Here is a 22,677-nt window from a genome sequence, read left to right as displayed (position 1 = left end):
GCTCGTGGAGGCGGAAGCTTTTCACAGCCTCATGCCGGCGGTGGCCAGGTGTCAATACTCGGTCCCCAGCCGCCACTATTTCTCCCGGTATCGTCTCCGCCTTCCACAAGCACGGGTCCCACAACATTACCCGTGCCCTCCACAGTGCACTTACTGGGAAGGACCGCCTAACCACAAACACGTGGACAGGTGAACGTGGCCAGGGACGGTACGGAGCCAGTCCACAGCTTTTTTTGCTGAGTTGTATTTCACCACAGCCATATTCTTTAGCTTGGTGAAAGGACTTGGGAAACCATATCTACTCCAGCTGTCATTTCTCCCAGGAAGTCCTCTAAAGCTCCTTTCACTTGAAATGTGGCCTTTTAGGCTCGTGGAGGTGGAAGCTTTTCACAACCTCATGCCTCGTGTCCATACTCAGTCCCCAGCCGCCACTATTTCTCCCGGTGTTGTCTCCACCTTCTACAAGCGCGGGTCCCTCAACATTACTGCTGGTACTTTTCTGTAGGAATCTGCTTGCCTCCTACCAGCCTGGAATATTTCCAGTAAACTATGGTACAACGCCATGGTATTAGCACTGCCCCCAGTACCAATAGAAAAGCCTTCCCCAATTTCCTTCTCAGGAATTTTATTTGGTAGACTGAGTGGCTGCCCAAATACATTAGTTTATCCCAAAGGAGCGGAAGATATAGTGGCAGTAGGTGCAAGTTTCTCCAGCCTGTTAGATATCAGAAGGTGAACGGCAGCACATTGGATCAGTGGTTAGCACTGAAGCCTTGCAGCGCTGGGATCCTGGGTTAAAATCCTAGCAAGGACAACATCTGCAAGGATTTTGTATGTTCTCCCCATGTTTGCGTGGGTTTCCACCTCAGTAAAAATGCAGCGATAGAGTGTCAGGGAACCTTCCCACACACTTTTCTCTAGCCAGTACTGCTTCTCTGCAGGGTTGGACGGTCCCACCAGAGAATCCTCTGGTGTGCCCTGGCTTCTACATCAGGAGAGTTCATGATAGCGCTAACTTTTCAGCTGCTATGGGGCTCTTGAGCGGGGGAGAAAAGTGAGCCCTCAGAATCAAATACTCGGGTGGGCCCAATGTTTTTCAATCTGAAACAGCTTCTCAGTGGGAGTTGTATTTCACCACAGCCATATTCTTTAGCTCGGTGAAAGGACTGGCATAGAGGGAAACCGTATCTACTCCGGCTGTCATTTCTCCGTCACCAGGTTCCGCCCATTGTCACACACGACCATGCCTGGCTGTATGTTCAGAGGTGAGAGCCACAGATCAAGCTGCTGTGTTACAGCTTTCAACAACTCTGCAGCGCTGGGCAGTTTGTCACCTAAGCATTATCTTCAGCACAGCCTGTTGCCACTTGGCCAAGGCAGTGCTGCAGTGCTTTCAGCTTGTGACTGATGTGGTCATTTCGGAGATGGAGGAGGAGGTGCAGGAGCTGAACAATGATTACATTGAGGTTACATTGGCGACTGTTTTTATACTAAAGAAAGATCCTACTGTTTTTGGGGTTTTTTTACGCTATTTTTTAAGGCAAATGCATTCACCGGGAAATGTCATTTTAACATTTTACAACCTTATCTGGCAATGTGGTATGTGACACATCATCAGACACATCCTGTTTCATTGATGATGGAGGGACTCTGAAAGACACATAGAGCAGGGCCACAGTAACGAGTACGACATGTTCCCATTAGAAAGGAGAGAGTCTGCTATACAGTTATAGGGTATGCAGTGAGTCTAACGGCTGACCAAATTTAGGAAAAACCCCACTAAGAAATTAAAGACACATAGAGCAGGGCCACAGTAATGACAAATTCCCATTAGAAAGGAGAGAGTCGGCTATACAGTTATAGAGTATGCAGTGAGTCCAACGGCTAACCAATTTTAGGAAAAACCCCACTAAGAATTTAAAGACACAGAGCAGGGCCACAGTAACTACAAATTCCCATTAGAAAGGAGAGGGTCTCCCATAGTGTTGGCCTATGCAGTGAATGCAAGGGCTGCCAAAAATTTGGAGGCACTTCAATAACCCTTGGAAGAGATGTGGAGGAGGGCCTCATAAAAAAATGTTCCCATTAGAAAGGAACGGGCCTCCTATATTTGTAATGCCCATGCACTAAGTGTATGGGCTGACAAACATTTACCCCTGGGGGTATACATGAACATACTGTATAAAAAATTTTTTACGGGCATCATAAACACCCTTTAAAGAAATTATGTGGGTGTTGCATCACGGACCACGGTCACCCTGGTGATATGGTGGTGGAGGATGAGAAGGAGGAAGACAAGAGCAAATAGCCAAAATCAGAAAGCGTATACCCATGTGTGGGTGTGTAAAGGTGCATGGGAATACACCTCCCAAGAAAAGACACTGGATTTGAGTTTATGTTACGCTGCTATCACTCTGTGGTGTTGAGAAGTCTGGCCCAATCCAGCCCTTGTTCATTTTTATAAGAGTCAGCCTGTCAGCATTTTCAGTTGACAGGCGGATGCGCTTATCAGTTATAATTCCACCAGCGGCACTAAAAACCCGCTTTGATAAAACGCTGGCGGCAGGGCAGGCCAGGACCTCCAAGGCATAGAGAGCCAGTTCATTCCACGTATCCAGCTTGGATACCCAATAATTATAAGGCACAGCGGAATCACGGAGGACGTTGGTATGGTCGGCAAGGTACTCCCTCAGCATCTTCCCAAACTTTGCACTCCTTGTGAGAGTACCCCGCGCCTCAGGGCCTGTGCGATGGGAGGGTCTGAGAAAACTCTCCCAGAACTTTGACAGTGTTCCCCAGCCTCTGCTGGATTGATGTTGTGTCTCTCTTGCCTGTACTCCTTGGTTGTCCAACGAAGTGTGCCCTCTGCTGCCAGCGTTTTCAGATGGGAATTTTTTTAATAATTCCGCAACAAGGGCCTTCTGGTACAGCCCCATTTTTGTAGACCTGTCCGCCTCAGGAATAAAAGCTATAAAGTTCTCCTTGTAGCGTGGGTCTAGACAGTAATGACTGTCACCCAAAATTTTGAGAACGCGAGGGTCATGGGAAAGGCAGCGTAACAAACTCAGCCATGCATGCCAGATGACTAACAGGCAAGACTTCCGTGTCCTCTCCAAGAGAATGACTGACCATGCTCTCCTCCTCCTCCTCATCTCTGTCCTCTGGCCATCCACACTGAACAGACGGTATGACAGCTGTGCAGGTAGTACTGTCTATAGTGCATGAAACTAGCTTCTGTCCTTCCTCCTCCTCCTTCTGTTCCTCATTGTCACCCAATCCACGTTGGGATAAGATGAGGCTTGGCTGTGTGTAACCACCCTGTATGGTTCCTTGCTCCATCTCATCGTGCTCCACCTGCAATGCATCCTCTTTGATTGTGAGCAGAGAGCGTGTCAGAAGACAGAGAAGCGGGATGGTGACGCTAATTATGACGTCATCGCCGCTCACCATTTTGGTGGAGTCCTCAAAGTTTTGGAGGATGGTACATATGTCTGACATACATGTCCACTCCTGAGGTCTTATGTGTGGAGTCTGAACTGAATATCAACGGCCTTGTTGATGCTGGTACGCAACAACTGCCCTCTTCTGCTCACAAATCCTTCCCAACATCTGCAGTGTAGAGTTCCAACGCGTGGGGACATCACACACCAGTCTGTGAGCCGGAAGCTGCAAACGTTGCTGAAACACGGCAAGGGCGGCGGAAGCTGTAGCTGACTTTCTAAAATGGGCACACAGGTGACGTACTTTAACAAGCAGATCCGGCAGCTCCGGGTAGGATTTGAGAAACCACTGAACCATGATGTTAAGCACATGGGCCAGGCTAGGTACGTGTGTGAGCTCGCCTCGCCTCAGAGCCGCCACCAGGTTCCGGCCATTGTCTCACATGACCATGCCTGGCTGTAGGTTCAGCGGTGTGAGCCATAGATCTGCCTTCTCTTTCAGAGCTGTCCACAACTCTTCAGCATTGTGCGGTTTTTCAGCTTAGCATATTAGCTTCAGCACAGCCTGTTGCCGCTTGGCGGAGGCATTGCTGCAGTGCTTCCAGCTTGTGACTGATGTGGTCATTTCGGAGATGGAGGCTGAAGAGGAGGAGGAGGCTGAGGAGGATGAGGTGCAGGAGCTGTAGACCATGGGGCAACCCCGATTGACCTAGGGCCCGTAATCCTTGGCGTCGGGAGGATGTGTTCCGTCCCAAGGTCCGACTGGGTCCCAGCTTCCACTATGTACCATCCCTGCCCACAAGCACTTGTCCACGTGTCCGTGGTTAGGTGGACTTTACCGGTAACTGCGTTGTTGAGGGCACAGCTAATGTTTTGGGACACGTGCTTGTGTAATGCGGGGACGGCACACCGGGAGAAATAGTGGCGGCTGGGGACCGAGTACCGAGGGACGGCCGCCACCATCGGGTTGCGGAATGCTTCCGTCTCCACGAGCCTAAAAGGCAACATTTCGAGCGCAAGCAGTCGTGAAATGTGAGAATTTAGTAGTGTGGCCTGTGGGGCGTTGGCAGCATATTTGCGCTTGCGTTCCAAGGACTGGGGTATGGACAACTGAACGCTGCACTGGGACAAGGACATGGGCGTGCTTCCTGATGCTGCTACTTGAGAGTGTGCAACGACAGGTGCAGGGCAGGAGGCATCTTCGCATGCACCATGGACAGGGGATTGGCTTGCATGCACAACAGCGGAAGAAGCAATGGTGCCACCCGCAGACACTGTTCCTGGACCCTGGGGTTCGACCCACAAAGTCGGGTGCTTTGCTGCCATGTGCCTGATCATGCTGGTGGTGGTCAGGCTGGTCGCTTTGCCACCCAAGCTGAGGCTGGCCTGGCCGGTGGTGCAAATGGCCTTTTTGGGGTTATCGGCAGATTCTTTAAAAAACAAACAGACTCGGGAAGACCTAACAGTTGTACTGGCAACTTCCTTCGTGTTGGTGTTACGGGGAACGGTGGCCTGCCTTCTGTCTGCGGCCACCACACTGCTCCTTCCTGCCTGTTGGGGGGCTCTGCCCCCTTCCCCGTGTGCTGCTGCTCTCGCTCTGCGTGTCCTCCTGCCATGTTGGGTCAGTTACTATATCATCCACCACCTCGTCTTCCACTTCTGCACCCTGGTCCTCCTCCTGACTTTCTGACAATTGTGTCTCATCATCGTCCACCTCTTGTGACACTTTCCCACCGTCGCCTTTGTGTGACCGTGGCTGCTCAAATATTTGGGCATTGCTACACGCGATCTCCTCTTGCCCCGCTTCAAGTGGACTGGGTGAGAGGCCCGAATCTATAAATGGAAAAGTGAACAGCTCTTGAGAGTGTCCAAGTGTGGGATCAGTTGTTTCTGGGTACTCGGCATGGTGGGAGGAAGGAGGATCAGAGTCAGGAATATGCTGTCCAGACTCACGGCTACTGAGACTTGACCATGTGGAAGACAGAGTGGTGGTGGTGGTGTTGGCTAAGTGACTGGAAGCAGTATCCGCTATCCAACCAACAACCTTTTGACACTGCTCTGGGTTCAATAGTGGTGTGCTGCGGTCCCCTAGAAATTGGGACAGGAAGGTCAGGCGAGAAGATGTGGGTGTTTGTTGTGGCACAATTTCAGCTTGCCCACGGCCTTGTCCTCGGCAACTGCATGCACCATTACCATCACGTCCAGTTCCCCGTCCCTTGCCACGTGCCTTGCCCATTTTAAATGGAGGACAGTATCTTCCACGCTCACTACAAATGACTGAGTTTGGAGCGAACTTATATGTGATCCGTGTGATAGAGAAATCAGAGTTTTAAATACCTGGCCTGTAGGTAACTAGTTTGAACAGCAAACTGCGGTGAATTGCTTCACTGACAAACTAAAGGAAATTTTTAATGGAGGCCAGAAATGGCAGTATTTTCTGACAACGTATATGTGACCCGTTTGATGGAGAAAACACAGTTTTATATAGCTGGATTTCTAGCGCTGTAATATGGAAAGGACCTGGCTGTATTCTGCAGTGCGAACAAGCAAATGGTGAAGAAAAACGGTGTTCTCTGGATTGCTTTTTACGCAAATAATGAGGATTAAGATCCAAAGAAAAGTATTCCTGGCCCCTGAGACCTGGGCCTTTGTATAGAAATATCTAACAGCAGCAGAAGGCAGAATTGGAATGGAGCCTCTTGTGCTATATGTACTGCAGTCTGCTATATACACTGCCTGCCTATACACCCTGCCTGCCTGATATCTCTGCAGATGGATTAGTCCTCAGAAGGACTGTTTGTTAAGATGGATATGTGTAATGTACGGTTTTTCTCCCTACACTACCTAATACACAAGCAAATCACTCCCTGACGCAGCAGCAGCTCTCCCTACACTGTCTGATTCCGGAGTGACTGTGACGAGCATGGCGGCGCCAGGTCTGATATAGACCCGATGACGCTATGCGGCCAGCCAATCATTGTAATGCCACAACCAACATGGCTACGGCATTACAGTGAGTGGCAGGCAATCCCTGCATGTTCATTGGCTCTGTAAAGAGCGCCAAACATGCAGGGAGGAAACCCGAGCTCCCGCCGAGCAACCGCGGAAATACTGGGCGAGCGCCGAGCATCTCGAGCAGTGAGATGTTCGGGCGAGCACCGAGCAGTAGCGAGCATGCGCGCTCATCACTAGACACAAACACTGCTGAGTACATGATAAAAATAGCAGGGTCCTAAAAGGCCCCGTTCCGTACAAATGTAGTTTTCCCCAAAAAAGCATTGTTACACCATAATGCCTATCAAAAACATTATAAGAACAACTGGATGTTACAACGACATACTTGAGGAATACCTAGAGTTTCAAAATTCTAACTAAAATAATTTTGTAGATAATAGCAAAAAAGTAAGCACCAGGGCCTAAAAGCCCCCCCCCCCCCCCATACGCATTGTAGGGTTAATTAGCAAATTTCACCATTGTAAACTGTGAAAATCCGCAGTGTAAATTGACATGCTGCAGATTTATAAATCTTTACACTGCTGATATTCCTTAATTGTGCACAAGAGGGCTGTTATTGTAATGTGCAGCAGATTTAACCAATGTGAACATGACCAGATGGTATAACTATGCTGGTCTGATCTTTGAATATCTTTGCAGAAATGCTGCAGATTTGATGCGTTGCAAAATGTGAAATCATCCGCTGTGAAAATCCGCAGCATAAATTGACGTGTTGCTGTTTGCAAATTCACACCTCAGGTCCATTTCCATTGTGGATTTTTTTCCCCGCAGCACATGGATGAGATTTTATAAAATCTTATCTGCAATGCGGGTTCTCTAATCAGCAGCGTATTTTCAGTGCACAGTTCCAGCATAATCATACCCGTTATATCCTAAGTAGCTGTCATAATCAAGTTTTATTTTATGGAAATCAGACCCTAGAAAGTTTGAGCCGTTGCCTCACTTACCGAATGTTGTAAAGATTGAAGACAAAACTTGTTTCTAGAAATGAAAGCAGAAATGAAATCATTATTTATGTTGTTTAACCTTTATCATATACAGCAAGGAGGGGGGTATCAGCGCCATGTGAGTGAAATATCTCGCACACCACAAAACATTTTGACAAGAAGCGCGTTCTTGCAGTTTCTTTTTTACTGCATTGGCTGGTGTGATTTTGCGATCAGACACAGAACATCATTGTGCAGTGTTTGCTATAATTTCTTATAATGGTTGTCCTGCGCTGCTCACTTCTGCATCGGGAGGTGGGTGGCACTGATGACAACGCGTCTGCACCTACCTACCAGGACACGTACACAATCGCAGTCTCGTAACTTGAATCTCATGGGCCCCAAATTATTGCAAATCTTTAATAATATTGGTCTTTTCATAAGGGCCAGAGGGACCTTTTGGGCCCCTTATGCTCCAGGGACCGGGTGCGATTGCAACCCCTGTATCTATTGTAGGTACGCCGCTGCGCAATCGGCAGGTATCATGCACCTGGTCTATAATGAAGGGGCGGACATATCATTGGTGCAACCTGTGCGGCCGCTCAGGGGCCCATATCTACCTCAAAAGCAGGTGCAATTTTACATTTTTAGGAGCTCTTGGTCTGCAAAGGGCCCATATACTGTTCTTGCACAGAGGCCATTTTCTGTCTGTGTCCGCCAGTACTATAATGACATGTGCACGTGTTCTGGCAGGTATATGCAGATCTGACATCATGAACGCCAATCACTGCAAGGACACCCCCTTTAAAAAGGACCCAACTTGTTTTTATTACCAGTATCCACACATTTTACCTTAATATCCCCAATCGAATACATAAAGTGGCGGAATTGCTGCAGATTTGCCCAGTTAATATCTGCAATGGATCACAGAAAGGGCAAACGGATATGATTTATCAATTTTTGTCCAAATTCTGCAATGTAGGTTTTAATTAAGAAAAAAATCTATAGCATGTCAGGTTGTTTTTTTTGCAGATTTTCACTGCATCTTTCAACTTTTTCAACCTAGTAGCAGGTGTTATGTGAGCTGTGAATCTGCCACAAAATCAGCAGCAAAATCATATGCAGGTTTTTCTGCTGTTTGCACATTTACGGTGGAAACATTGGTCAAATATGTAACTACCCTGAATGTTTCCACCATTAAAGGGGTTTTACAGGTTACATTTGTTTTTTTAAGGCATTGTTTTATTGAAAATAACAAAGTGGTCCCTATTTATCCCCTGCCGCCCTTGCGCTGCCTCTGTTTTTTGTTGACATAGCATAAACCGAAGCTCCCGTTGACATGGCTTAAACTAGGATGTCACTAGTAAAGCATTTGACTGATGCATCACTGAGCTTGGCATGACCACTGAACCTGGTGATTGGCTGCAGCGGTCACATGCAGTAGTCGAAGGAAAAGCATCAGTGGAGGGTGGGTATGACTCATTCTGTGTTTCTTTTACTAAGAAAATGCCTATAAAATAAAAAACTAACCTGGAAACCCCCTTTAAGAACCTATGCATTATTTGAGCAGAAAAAAAGGGATAATTCTACAATGTTGACTGCAGTGCAAAAGGTGCGATTGGCGGTCATTTAACGCAAGTGTCAGCATGTCTAAATGTGCCCTTAAACTCCCCTGTAAGAGTGATACTTGTTGCCATGATTCAGGTCCTTGTTGCCCGTAGCAAGCAATCACAGTGCAGCTTTAATTTTCCCCAAGCTGTTTAAAAAATGAAAGCTGAGCTCTGATTGGTTGCTATGGGCAACACAGTTGTGATAAATGAGGCCTGCTGAAACATTTATACTCACCGTACTCACCATAGCAACAACGTCCGCTCTGATACCAGCGAATCAGGATGTACAGGGCCGTGGCGCCAAGCATCACTGTCAGACTACTGCCCAACACGACACCTAGAGCATCCACCATGACTATGGGAGAGAATGGAGATGACATTACTATATGGCCATGCCGAACTACCACACAGGCAGAAGCTCCTGCGCCTCAATAAAATCTTATCATAAGGCCCACATCTATGTGTGCATCTATGAGGGTACCTTTAGTCCCCCTAAGAAGCTCCAGTCTTGGTTCCCCTACTATCATTGCATCCCTACAGCCAGGGCTGGCTCCAAGTTTATGAGAGGCCCCTGAGGCCACAGAACTCCAACGGGCACCAATTCGCTTTCCATATTGCCTCCTTTTTAAGTTTTTGGTCATTACTGTTTTGAGGTCCATACAACTTTCTGATCTCTTTTTATTCAATTTTTTAGATTTTTTTTCATTTTGGCGATCAAAATATTATAATATTTTATTAGTTCAGATAATTATAGCAAAAATGATTTTTTATCTTTTTTTTTTTTTTTTTTTTAAAGTTCAAGAAAAAGGGAGTTGATATGAACTTATATATGCACAGTAAAAAAAAGTTTTAGGCAGGTGTGGAAAAAATGCTGCAATATAAGAATGCTTTCCAAAATAGAAGTGTTAATAGTTTATTTTTATCAATGAACAACAGGAAAAGTGAGTGAACAAAAGAGAAATTGAAATCATCAATATTTGGTGATCGCCTGTCACCTTCATTAATTTTTCTAGGTACTTGCACACAGTTTTTGAAAGAGCTCAGCAAGGACTTTGTTCCAAACATCTTGGAGAACTGACCGCAGATCTTCTGTGTATGAGACTTGTGCGGATCCTTCTCTCTCTTCATTTGATCCTGGACAGACTGGTCGATGGGAGATCAGGGCTCTGTTGGCATGGATCATCACTTCCAGGACTACTCGTTCTTAATGACATTATCTGGATGTTCGGGGTTATTGCCCGGCTGCAGAATAAATTTGAAGCCAATCAGATGCCTCCCTGATGGTATTACATGATGGATAAGTATCTGCCTGGATTTCACAGCATTGAGGACACCATTAATCCTGACCAAATGCCCAACTCCATTTGGTGAAATTCAGCTCCAATCTTGCAGGACCCTCCATCATGCTTCACTGTTCTTGCAGATCCTCATTATTGCGCCGCTCTCCAGCCCTTCAGTGAACAACCTGCAGATCATCACTTCAAGGACTCCTTGTTCTTTCTTCTTTGCGCTGAAGATCGTTTAGAGCCAATCTCTGATGTATTACATGATGGATAAGTATCTGTTTGTATTTCTTAACATTGAGGACTCCATTAATCCTGACCAAATCCCCAACTCCATTTGCTGAAATGCAATCTCAAATTGCAGGACCTTCCACCATGCTTCACTGTTCCTGTAGACCCTCATTATTGTGCCGCTCTCCAGCCCATCGGCAAACAAACTGCCTTCTGTTACAGCCAAATATTTCACATTTTAATCATCAGTCCAGAGTGCATGCTGCCATCCATTTTCCTGCATCCTTACGAAGACCACCCACAAGCTGGGCGGACACAGGGGCTTCAGTAGACCATGACAATGCCATCGTTACCCCATTTCTAACCTCTTTAATGCCACTGTCAGAATTTATAGCTGCATCTAAGGGCTTAAACTGCTGCAAAGAGGGCCCCAGCACTTGCCTGGGTTTGCCGAGTGCCAGCCATGCCTATCGATACCCTGATAAATTACTACATACAGACATGCTACTGTGAATAATCTAACATACAACATGCAGTGGTCATTTGGACACAGCCATGCAGATGCACAGCTTAGTCATGGACTATGACTTATTGTCATACTATAAAGCCATCATACGTTGTAGATATTTTGCAGATTCCTGAGGACAAGCCTTTACAGCTGCAGGAAGAAGTTAAATAGAGTCATTTCCATCTCTATTAAGCTGTCATTGCCATCAGGAAGCACTTTGTGATATTATCGGAGTTAAAATTCTGCTCCCATGGGCCGATCTCGGGAACTAATTAATATAAAGAGTGCCGTACGGTCTCAGGACATGGCTACAGCTCTGAGGATCTATCTATGCAGCAGCCAGATGTTTTATATCAGCTACACGACTCTTTATTACAATTTGGCTCAGAGAAGAGTACGGAAAATCTATATTCTGTAGGTCCATTTTTGACATTTATGTGACATACATTTTTCACATCAATCTCTGACAGTGGCATGTAGGCATTTCATTCTGCCACTTATCATTACGGCACCCATCACTTTCCCCACGTCTATGTTGTTGGGTTGCCTTGATAGCTGGAGGCCCATGTGGCAGCTATCTTGGTTCTTCTATGAAGCCAAATCCCAACAATGCAATATTTATATCTTAGGCGAGAAAACAGATATGGAATTTTTTTATTTTTTTTTGCCATCATGCTTAAAATGCAAAAGATGATTCCCTATCAAACACAATCTCTGTTAAGCTGGTTAAGTTTTTATTTTGTTTTGATTTTTTAGGAGACTGATCTTGGTGATTGAAGTGATCTAACGCTTTTATCACTTCATGTAAATTTCCAGAAACTATGGATGTAAATACTTTTATGTCCAAAAAGGACAAAAGTATTCTAGGAGTGATACCTTTATTGGCTAACCAGAAAAAATATATATGTAAGCTTTCAGAGCACAGAAGCTCCTTCTTCAGGCAATATTACAAATTAATTCATAAGACTTGTAATATTGCCTGAAGAAGCAGCCTCTGTGCTCTGAAAGCTTGCATATATATTTTTTCTAGTTAGCCAATAAAAGGTATCACTCCTAGAATACTTTTGTCCTTTTTGGACATAAAAGTATTTACATCGATTTTTCTAGCTAACACGGTACCACAATATAACTTTGTGTACATCAAAAACTATGGAAGATGACTTGACAAAATATTGCTGTATTGTCCTAGTAAGGAATCCCTTAATTTTTGCCTAGGACTGTTGTTGCTATAAGCTTAGGGACTGTAGACGATCTGGTCCTGAGGCACGATCTGGTCAGTGGCGTAACTTTAGTCTGATGGGCCCCGATGCAAGATTTGCACTGGGGGCCCCCCATCCTGATATACAGTACAGACCAAAAGTTTGGACACACCTTCTCATTTAAAGATTTTTCTGCATTTTCATGCCTATGAAAATTGTACATTCACACTGAAGGCATCAAAACTATGAATTAACACATGAGGAATTGTATACGTAACAAAAAAGTGTGAAACAACTGAAAATATGTCTTATATTCTAGATTCTTCAAAGTAGCCACCTTTTGCTTTGATGACTGCTTTGCACACTCTTGGCATTCTCTTGATGAGCTTCAAGAGGTAGTCACCGGAAATGGTTTTCACTTCACAGGTGTGCCCTGTGAGGTTTAATAAGTGGGATTTCTTGCCTTATAAATGGGGTTGGGACCATCAGTTGTGTTGTGCAGAAGTCAGGTGGATACACAGCTGATAGTACTACTGAATAGACTGTTAGAATTTGTATTATGGCAAGAAAAACGCAGCTAAGTAAAGAAAAATGAGTGGCCATCATTACTTTAAGAAATGAAGGTCAGTCAGTCCGAAAAATTGGGCAAACTTTGAATGTGTCCCCAAGTACAGTTGCAAAAACCATCAAGCGCTACAAAGAAACTGGCTCACATGAGGACCGTCCCAGGAAAGGAAGACCAAGAGTCACCTCTGCTTCTGAGGATAAGTTTATCCGAGTCACCAGCCTCAGAAATCGCAGGTTAACAGCAGCTCAGATTAGAGACCAGGTCAATGCCACACAGAGTTCTAGCAACAGACACATCTCTTCAACAACTGTTAAGAGGAGACTTTGTGCAGCAGGTCTTCATGGTAAAATAGCTGCTAGGAAACCACTGCTAAGGACAGGCAACAAGCAGAAGAGACTTGTTTGGGCTAAAGAACACAAGGAATGGACATTAGACCAGTGGAAATCTGTGCTTTGGTCTGATGAGTCCAAATTTGATATCTTTGGTTACAGCCACCGTGTCTTTGTGCGACGCAGAAAAGGTGAACGGATGGATTCTACATGCCTGATTCCCACCGTGAAGCATGGAGGAGGAGGTGTGATGGTGTGGGGGTGCTTTGCTGGTGACACTGTTGGGGATTTATTCAAAATTGAAGGCATACTGAACCAGCATGGCTACCACAGCATCTTACAGCAGCATGCTATTCCATCCGGTTTGCGTTTAGTTGGACCATCATTTATTTTTCAACAGGACAATGACCCCAAACACACCTCCAGGCTGTGTAAGGGCTATTTGACCAAGAAGGAGAGTGATGGGGTGCTACGCCAGATGACCTGGCCTCCACAGTCACCAGACCTGAACCCAATCGAGATGGTTTGGGGTCAGCTGGACCTCAGAGTGAAGGCAAAAGGGCCAACAAGTGCTAAGCATCTCTGGGAACTCCTTCAAGATTGTTGGAAGATCATTTCCAGTGACTATCACTTGAAGCTCATCAAGAGAATGCCAAGAGTGTGCAAAGCAGTCATCAAAGCAAAAGGTGGCTACTTTGAAGAACCTAGAATATAAGACATATTTTCAGTTGTTTCACACTTTTTTGTTAAGTATATAATTCCTCATGTGTTAATTCATAGTTTTGATGCCTTCAGTGTGAATGTACAATTTTCATAGTCTTGAAAATACAGAAAAATCTTTAAATGAGAAGGTGTGTCCAAACTTTTGGTCTGTACTGTATATATATATATATATATATATATATATATACGTATATGCCCTCCATCCTGGTGTTTATGTCCTTCATCCTGGTATACGTCTCTTATCCTGGGCCCCATCCTGGTATATATATCCCCCATCCTAGTATATGTCCCCCGTTCTGCTGCTGTTCTTTATGTATAGAAAATGTATAGAAAAAAATAAACCACTATACTCACCAGGTGTGTACATAGAAGTCATGGGGCTCCATAGCAGAAGTATTATGTATTCCCAATAGGAGTAATAATATATATATATTGCACAGCCAATAGTCCTCCTTATAGTATAATGCACCCCCCATAGTCCTCCATATAGTATAATGCACAGCACCATATACTTCCTATAGTATAATGCACCCCCATAGTCCTCCATATAGTATAATGCACCCTCATACTCCCCCCTATATTACAATGCACCCCCATAGTCCTTCATATAGTATAAAGCACCTCATAGTCCTCCATATAGTATAATACATTCCCCATAGTCCTCCATATAGTATAATGCATCCCCATAGTCCTCCATATAGTATAATGCATCCACCATAGTACTCCATATAGTATAATGCACACCCATAGTCCTCCATATAGTATAATGCACCCCCCATAGTCCTTCATATAGTATAATGCACCCCCATAGTCCTCTTTATGGTATAATGCACCCCCATAGTCCTTCATATGGTATAATGCAACCCCATAGTTCTCCATATGGTATAATGCACCTCCATAGTCCCCCCTATAGTATAATGCACCCCCCATAGTCCTCCATATAGTATAATGTACCCCCATAGTCCTCCATACAGTATAATGCACCCCCAAAGTCCTCCATACAGTATAATGCACCCCCCATAGTCCTTCATATAGTATAATGTGTAGTGCCGGCGTCCCTGCCCTCTGCTAGGCAGGGACGCTGTTCCCCTCACCGCTCTGCTCCGTGCCCGGCGTCCCTCTCCCGCTCTGCTGGCAGCGCGCGCTCCTTCCCGGCCACTGTGCTTAGGGCGCGCGCGCGCGCGCCCTCCCTCCCTCTTAAAGGGGCCGCGCGCGCCGTCCTAAGGAGTCCCCGGCCAATGGCCGGAGGACTTTACCATATATAAGGCACCTCCTCCAAAATGGAGGTGCCCGAGCAATGTTGTTGCACCGTTCTACTCTGCTTCAGCCCTCAGGTCCCGTTGCCAGTTACCTGCCAGATTCCTGCCAGCTTGCTGTCCTAATCCTGCCTGATTTCCTGTTACCTGCCTGCCTGCCTGAGGTCCGACGGTCTGCCTTACAACTCCGGTCAGTCTGTCTAAGGACCAACTTGCCCGCTCACCTGGGAGCGCACATCAGCTACCTGCCTGCTTGCCTGAGGTCCGACGGTCTGCCTTACAACTCCGGTCAGTCTGTCTATGGACCAGCTTGCCCGCTCACCTGGGAGCGCTTCTCCGCTACCTGCCTGCTTGCCTGCCCGGAGGCTCCGCTGTCACGTGCTGTGACCACCAGCTATTCCAGACTCTTGCCCGCTCACCTGGGAGCGCTTCTCCGCTACCTGCCTGCTTGCCTACCTGGAGGCTCCGCCGTCACGTGCTGTGACCACCTGCTATTCCAGAGACTCTCGCTTGCTCACCTGGGAGCACACATCCTCCATCTGCCTTGCTAGCCTACCTGGAGGTTCAGCCATCACAGGTCGTACCTACCCCTTACCTAGAGACTGCCCCGGTCACTTGCCGTGACCTCCAGCCCGTTCTTCCAGAGACTGCCCCGGTCACTTGCCGTGACCTCCAGCCCGTTCTTCCAGAGACTGCCCTGATCACTTGCCGTGACCTCCTGCCCATACACCCAGAGACTGTCCCGGTCACCTGCTGTGACTGCCTGCCTGGTCGCCACCCGCTCCCTTACAAGGACCGCTCCCTTGTATAGTAGCCCAGAGGTTCCGCCTCCCAGACCCGTTACAGTTTGCTCGGGCCATGGAACCCGGTGGCACCCAAGCTCCCTCGCTCTCGGACCTGTGTCATGAACTGTCCCGTCAAAGGTCCCAACAGGAGTCCATCCTGGGTCACCTGCGGAATGTCAATACTCGCCTGAACACTCTGACTGTTCCACCAACAACCTCCGCCAGTGCCATGTCTCGCAATCCGGCAGCTCCACTGTCCACTAACACCATGATATCCTACCCCGGACCTCGGCTTTCTGCACCTCCTCGCTTCGGAGGCGACTCAGTCCAGGCTCGGGGCTTCATAAATCAGTGCACCCTGCACTTTGAACTATTGTCCCATCAGTTTAACTCCAACCGAGCCAAAATTGCATTCATCATGTCCCATCTCACCGGGGAGGCCCTGGCCTGGCTAAATCCTCTATGGGAGAGAGGAGACCCCCTGGTGTCCAACTTGCCTGCTTTTCTCACGGCTTTCCGGAAAGTCTTCGACGAACCCGGACGGAAGACCTCATCCGCATCATCGTTGCTACGCCTCCGTCAGGAAAGTCTCACCGTGGGCCAATATGCCATACGGTTCCGTACCCTTGCCTCGGAGCTGGCCTGGGAAAACGACGCTCTGGTTTCCGTCTTCTGGGAGGGTCTGTCCGGCCGTATTAAAGATGAACTTGCCGGTCGGGACATTCCTACCACTCTCGATGACTTAATAACTCTTGCCACCCGGATTGACCTACGGTTCCAGGAGCGTGCCAGAGAGGTCACCCGCGAGAGAAGGTTACCACGTCTAGCTCCTACTTTTCAGAAACCCGTCACTCCTTCTGTCTCTAACCAGGTACACCCTCCTGAGCCTATGCAGGTCGACCAGACCAAGATGGTCAAGACCCGTCAGGACTTACGCCGTGCCGAGGGGACCTGCTTCTACTGTGGCAGTAAGGAGCACCGGATCCGTGCCTGCCCGGAGAGGTCGGGAAACGCCTGTGTCTAGGTTCGCTCAGAGAGGTCCACCTAGACAAGAATAAATCCTCTCCATCCCTGCTGTTGTCAGTTTCAATCGTCTACGGGGAGAACCGTTATTTCGAACTAGCCCAACTGGACTCTGGAGCAGCCGGGAATCTTATTTCACAGTCCCTGGTAGAGAAATACCGCATCCCCACCAAACCTCTGGCTGTACCCTTGTCTGTTGCTGCCGTGGATGGGGGGCTCTTACCACGCCCCATCCAACTCATCACCGAATCCATTACTCTGCAGGTGGGAATGCTGCATTCTGAAAGTATCTCCTTCCATGTTCTGCCTGGACTCTCTCACGCCCTCTTGCTAGGCCTACCTTGGCTCCAGAAACATGCACCCGTTCTTGACTGGCAGACCGGAGAAGTCCTTCGCTGGGGACAGGGCTGCCATAAGACCTGTCTGGTTCCCGTTCATCCCGTCCGTCCTTCTCCTACCCCAGCTAATCTACCTGGACTTCCGATTCCTTATTGGTCTTATGCTGATGTCTTTAATAAAAAGGAGGCAGAGACACTATCCCCTCATAGACCATACGACTGCCCTATCGACCTGTTACCTGGTACTTCTCCTCCCCGTGGGCGTATTTATCCATTATCCGCTGCTGAGACCCGGTCGATGTCTGAATATATTGAGGAGAATCTGGCCAGGGGATTCATCCGGAAATCTACCTCCCCGGCGGGAGCAGGCTTCTTTTTCGTCAAAAAGAAGAACGGCTCTCTCCGTCCCTGTATAGACTATAGAGGCCTTAACCAGATCACGGTGAAGAATAAGTACCCCCTTCCGCTCATTCCGGAGTTATTTGATCGTCTGAGGGGGGCTAGAATCTTCACCAAACTGGACCTCCGTGGGGCGTACAACCTGGTTCGTATCCGTCAGGGGGATGAATGGAAGACGGCATTCAACACCCGGGACGGCCACTATGAATATCTGGTAATGCCCTTTGGCCTCTGTAACGCTCCTGCCGTCTTTCAAGAGTTGGTCAATGACATCTTCCGGGACCTTCTCTACTCCTGCGTAGTGGTGTACCTGGACGACATCTTGGTCTTCTCTCCGGATCTCCAGACTCACCGGAGGGATGTTCGTCAGGTCCTGCTCAGGCTCAGGCAGAACCATCTCTACGCTAAATATGAGAAGTGCCTCTTTGAGCAGACCTCGCTTCCGTTTCTGGGCTACATTATCTCTCAGACCGGCCTACAAATGGATCCTGAGAAACTGTCTGCCATCGAGAAATGGCCCCGACCAGAGGGGTTGAAGGCTATTCAACGGTTCCTGGGCTTCGCCAACTATTACCGCCTCTTCATCCCGCACTTCTCTTCCCGGACTGCCCCAATTTCCGCGCTCACCCGTAAGGGTACTAATCCCAAAGAGTGGCCGCCCGAAGCAGAGGAGGCCTTTCTTTCCCTAAAACAGGCCTTCTCTTCCGCCCCGGTGCTGCATCGCCCGGACGGCAACAAGCAGTTCTTCCTGGAAGTTGACGCCTCCTCCTCTGGAGCCGGAGCGGTACTTACTCAAAAATCATCTTCCAGGAGAATGGTAACTTGTGGCTTCTTCTCCAAACTCTTCTCCTCTTCTGAGCGCAACTATTCCATAGGAGACCGAGAGTTATTGGCCATCAAGCTGGCGTTGGAGGAGTGGCGTTACCTACTCGAGGGGGCTCTTCATCCGGTAATAATTTACACTGACCACAAGAACTTGGCTTACCTCCAGCATGCCCAGAGACTTAACCCGCGCCAAGCCCGGTGGTCCTTGTTTTTTGTTCGCTTTGATTTTGTTCTTCATTTTCGCCCGGCTGACAAAAACGTCAAAGCAGACGCCTTGTCCCGATCCTTTCTGGTGTCCGATCTCGAGGAAGAACCTAAACATATCATCGATCCCGCCAGAGTAATGCAGGTGGCTCCCGTGAGTCTAAATCGTCTCCCTCCCGGTAAGACGTTTGTTTCAGTACCTGATCGGGAGAAGATTCTACACTGGGGCCATTCGTCTAAACTAGCTGGCCACGCCGGTCAGAAAAAGACCCTCCAGCTTATTGCCCGGCACTATTGGTGGCCTACCCTGCACAAGGACATAATAGACTTTGCTTCTGCCTGTGTGTCCTGCGCCCGCAACAAAGTCCCGAGACATCTGCCAGCCGGACGCCTCCTTCCGCTTCCTGTACCTGCTGCCCCCTGGCAGCATATAGCAATGGACTTTATAACTGATCTCCCCGTCTCTGCCGGTTGTACGGTCATTTGGGTGGTCGCTGACCGCTTTTCCAAGATGGCTCACTTTATTCCCCTGCCAGGCCTTCCGTCTGCACCCGAGCTGGCTAAAGACTTTATCCGCCACATCTTCCGTCTTCATGGCCTGCCCCTCCACATCGTGTCGGATCGTGGGGTACAGTTCACCTCACGTTTCTGGAGAGCCACTTGTAAACTACTAGACGTCACCCTGGACTTCTCTTCCGCTTACCACCCACAGTCCAATGGTCAAGTGGAGCGGATCAATCAGAACCTGACCAGTTACCTCCGGCACTTCGTTAATGCCCACCATTCTGACTGGGTGGATCTCCTACCATGGGCCGAGTTCTCTTATAATAATCACGAGAGCGAATCCTCCTCCAAATCCCCGTTTTTTGTAGTCTTTGGTCAGCATCCTCGGATTCCTTTTCCTGTCTCCACCTCTGTGGACAACCCGGCTGCGGAATCTCTCGTTAGCAAATTTTCCTCCATATGGGAGAGTACCCGGTCCGCACTCCTTCTGTCATCCGAGCGTATGAAAAGACACGCTGACAAAAAACGCCTGGATCCTCCACAATTTCGTCCAGGAGATAAAGTTTGGCTCTCATCTAAATATGTTCGACTCAAGATACCTTCTTACAAGTTAGGGCCTCGGTTCATCGGTCCTCTGGAGGTCATCAGTCAGATCAACCCGGTGGCCTATAAATTGAAACTCCCGGCCAACTTACGGATCCCTAACTCCTTCCATGTATCTCTCCTCAAACCCGTGGTGCTTAACTCTTTTTCCAAGTCTACAGGTACGCCTCCTGCTCCGGTTTCTGCTGAGGACGAGTTTGAGGTAGAGAACATTCTTGCCACCAAAAGGGTAAGAGGAAAGACCTTTTTTCTGGTAGATTGGAAGGGGTTTGGTCCTGAGGAGAGAACGTGGGAGCCCCGGGAGAACATCCATGCCCCTCTCATCCTAGCTAAATTTCTATCTGGCCTAAAAAAGGGGGGGCCTAAAGGGGGGGGTACTGTAGTGCCGGCGTCCCTGCCCTCTGCTAGGCAGGGACGCTGTTCCCCTCACCGCTCTGCTCCGTGCCCGGCGTCCCTCTCCCGCTCTGCTGGCAGCGCGCGCTCCTTCCCGGCCACTGTGCTTAGGGCGCGCGCGCGCGCGCCCTCCCTCCCTCTTAAAGGGGCCGCGCGCGCCGTCCTAAGGAGTCCCCGGCCAATGGCCGGAGGACTTTACCATATATAAGGCACCTCCTCCAAAATGGAGGTGCCCGAGCAATGTTGTTGCACCGTTCTACTCTGCTTCAGCCCTCAGGTCCCGTTGCCAGTTACCTGCCAGATTCCTGCCAGCTTGCTGTCCTAATCCTGCCTGATTTCCTGTTACCTGCCTGCCTGCCTGAGGTCCGACGGTCTGCCTTACAACTCCGGTCAGTCTGTCTAAGGACCAACTTGCCCGCTCACCTGGGAGCGCACATCAGCTACCTGCCTGCTTGCCTGAGGTCCGACGGTCTGCCTTACAACTCCGGTCAGTCTGTCTATGGACCAGCTTGCCCGCTCACCTGGGAGCGCTTCTCCGCTACCTGCCTGCTTGCCTGCCCGGAGGCTCCGCTGTCACGTGCTGTGACCACCAGCTATTCCAGACTCTTGCCCGCTCACCTGGGAGCGCTTCTCCGCTACCTGCCTGCTTGCCTACCTGGAGGCTCCGCCGTCACGTGCTGTGACCACCTGCTATTCCAGAGACTCTCGCTTGCTCACCTGGGAGCACACATCCTCCATCTGCCTTGCTAGCCTACCTGGAGGTTCAGCCATCACAGGTCGTACCTACCCCTTACCTAGAGACTGCCCCGGTCACTTGCCGTGACCTCCAGCCCGTTCTTCCAGAGACTGCCCCGGTCACTTGCCGTGACCTCCAGCCCGTTCTTCCAGAGACTGCCCTGATCACTTGCCGTGACCTCCTGCCCATACACCCAGAGACTGTCCCGGTCACCTGCTGTGACTGCCTGCCTGGTCGCCACCCGCTCCCTTACAAGGACCGCTCCCTTGTATAGTAGCCCAGAGGTTCCGCCTCCCAGACCCGTTACATAATGCACCCCTCATAGTCCTCCATATAGCATAATGTGCCCCCCATAGTCCTCCATATGCTATAGTGCATCCCATAATCCTCCATATAATATAATGCACCCTCCATAGTTCTCCATATATAATGCACAGCCCATAGTCCTCCATACAGTATAATAGACAGCCAATGCAGTAGTATGGCCACCGTGTACTTACTGATTAAAAAAAAAATATTATCAAATACTCACCTTCCCTCCGCTCCCCCGCCACATGGCATCCTCTTCTGAAGCCGGCAGCTGACTTCAGAGTGCAAGCGACGGGAGGGCATGATGTCACTGCCATGCGCCCCCAGTCACGTGCATGCCAACGTCAGCTGCTGGCCTCTGATTGGCCGACAGAGTGTATTGCCGCGCACTGACAGCGGTGGTTATGCACCTGAGTAAAATACTGTACATAAAGGGGATGTCCAGCTTTGAGGTGCAAGTCTGAAGTTACTCTATGTGACTTCAGACTCGTGATTCATCAGAGCAAGTGTTGTGCGTGCTGTCAGGATTCTCCGATGCTGGGATAGACACTGTCATGACAGAAAGAATTTAGCTCCAGTGCAAATGATTCTTATTCAAACCAGCTTCATTTTCTTTTCATGCAAAGAAACCACAGTAATTTCACCTTACTACACCTAAAATCCTAGTCCATCTGGCCACTATCTTCTCTGCTATGCCGCCAGGTACCTGGTCCCTTTCTATGTTTTTACACAGCAAAACGATTCTTTATCCCAATTATAACTTTTTTTTTAAGCATAAATTCCCTCCTAGTGGCAGAATGTATGATGTTTGTTGATCACCATCATTTACATGATTCAATTAATTAGTTGTACATTTCTGATGGTTATTCCATCCTTGAATACAGCTTCTCTATGCGCACTCGCTTCTCCTTTTCCTGCCACTAGAGGACGCCCAATACAGTAAAATAAATCCACCGTAACTGTATTGACATTAAGTATATATCAATGTCAGTCGGATGTTACTTTGAAGACAGTATGGAAATATGAAATGCACAATAAACTATACGGGTTTTTTGCCGCATTTGTGCCGTTTTTTTCTAAGTGTTACATGGATTTTTTATTCTTTTTCCTATATTTTATGCTTTTTCTTATTTGAAAAAGCTTCATGTAAAAAAAGAATGTTTTGTAAAAAACATATAAAATTCATGATGTTTTTACAGGTGATTATTAGTTATTAGTATATTATTATATTTCATATTAATAACTGTTAATATTAGGAGGTTATGTAGGATCTCTTGCCAAGACCAAAACTGTATCTCATTAGAGTAAAATAGTTTATTGTGGTTGTTTTTTGTTCTACACTATTTTGGACTTCGCACAGACCAAATACATGGCAGTGTCAATAGTGGCCATCACAGAGGTTGTCCACCTTTCAGGACAATTTTTTTTATAACTTAGATGCATATATTGGAGTTAAAAATCATTTTTGCA

General features: G+C 47.9%; 1 protein-coding gene across 1 annotated transcript in view; it reads right to left on the bottom strand.

The window, feature by feature from the left end:
* SMIM35 (small integral membrane protein 35) overlaps window positions 1–22,677 on the bottom strand; it is a 60,789-nt gene that overhangs the window by 12,313 nt on the left and 25,799 nt on the right. The window contains exons 2-3 of the mRNA XM_073657059.1: window positions 9,236–9,346; window positions 7,403–7,436 (exon numbers count right to left, since the gene is read on the bottom strand). Coding sequence (XP_073513160.1) covers window positions 7,403–7,436; window positions 9,236–9,344 — 143 coding nt within the window. The 5' untranslated portion in view covers window positions 9,345–9,346. The remainder of the gene's footprint in view (window positions 1–7,402; window positions 7,437–9,235; window positions 9,347–22,677) is intronic.

The sequence above is a fragment of the Phyllobates terribilis genome, unplaced genomic scaffold, assembly GCF_046119375.1.
Source record: "Phyllobates terribilis strain yellow unplaced genomic scaffold, ASM4611937v1 Scaffold_12__6_contigs__length_324123572, whole genome shotgun sequence".
NCBI lineage: Eukaryota > Metazoa > Chordata > Amphibia > Anura > Dendrobatidae > Phyllobates > Phyllobates terribilis.
This window is presented reverse-complemented; position numbering and strand designations above follow the sequence as displayed.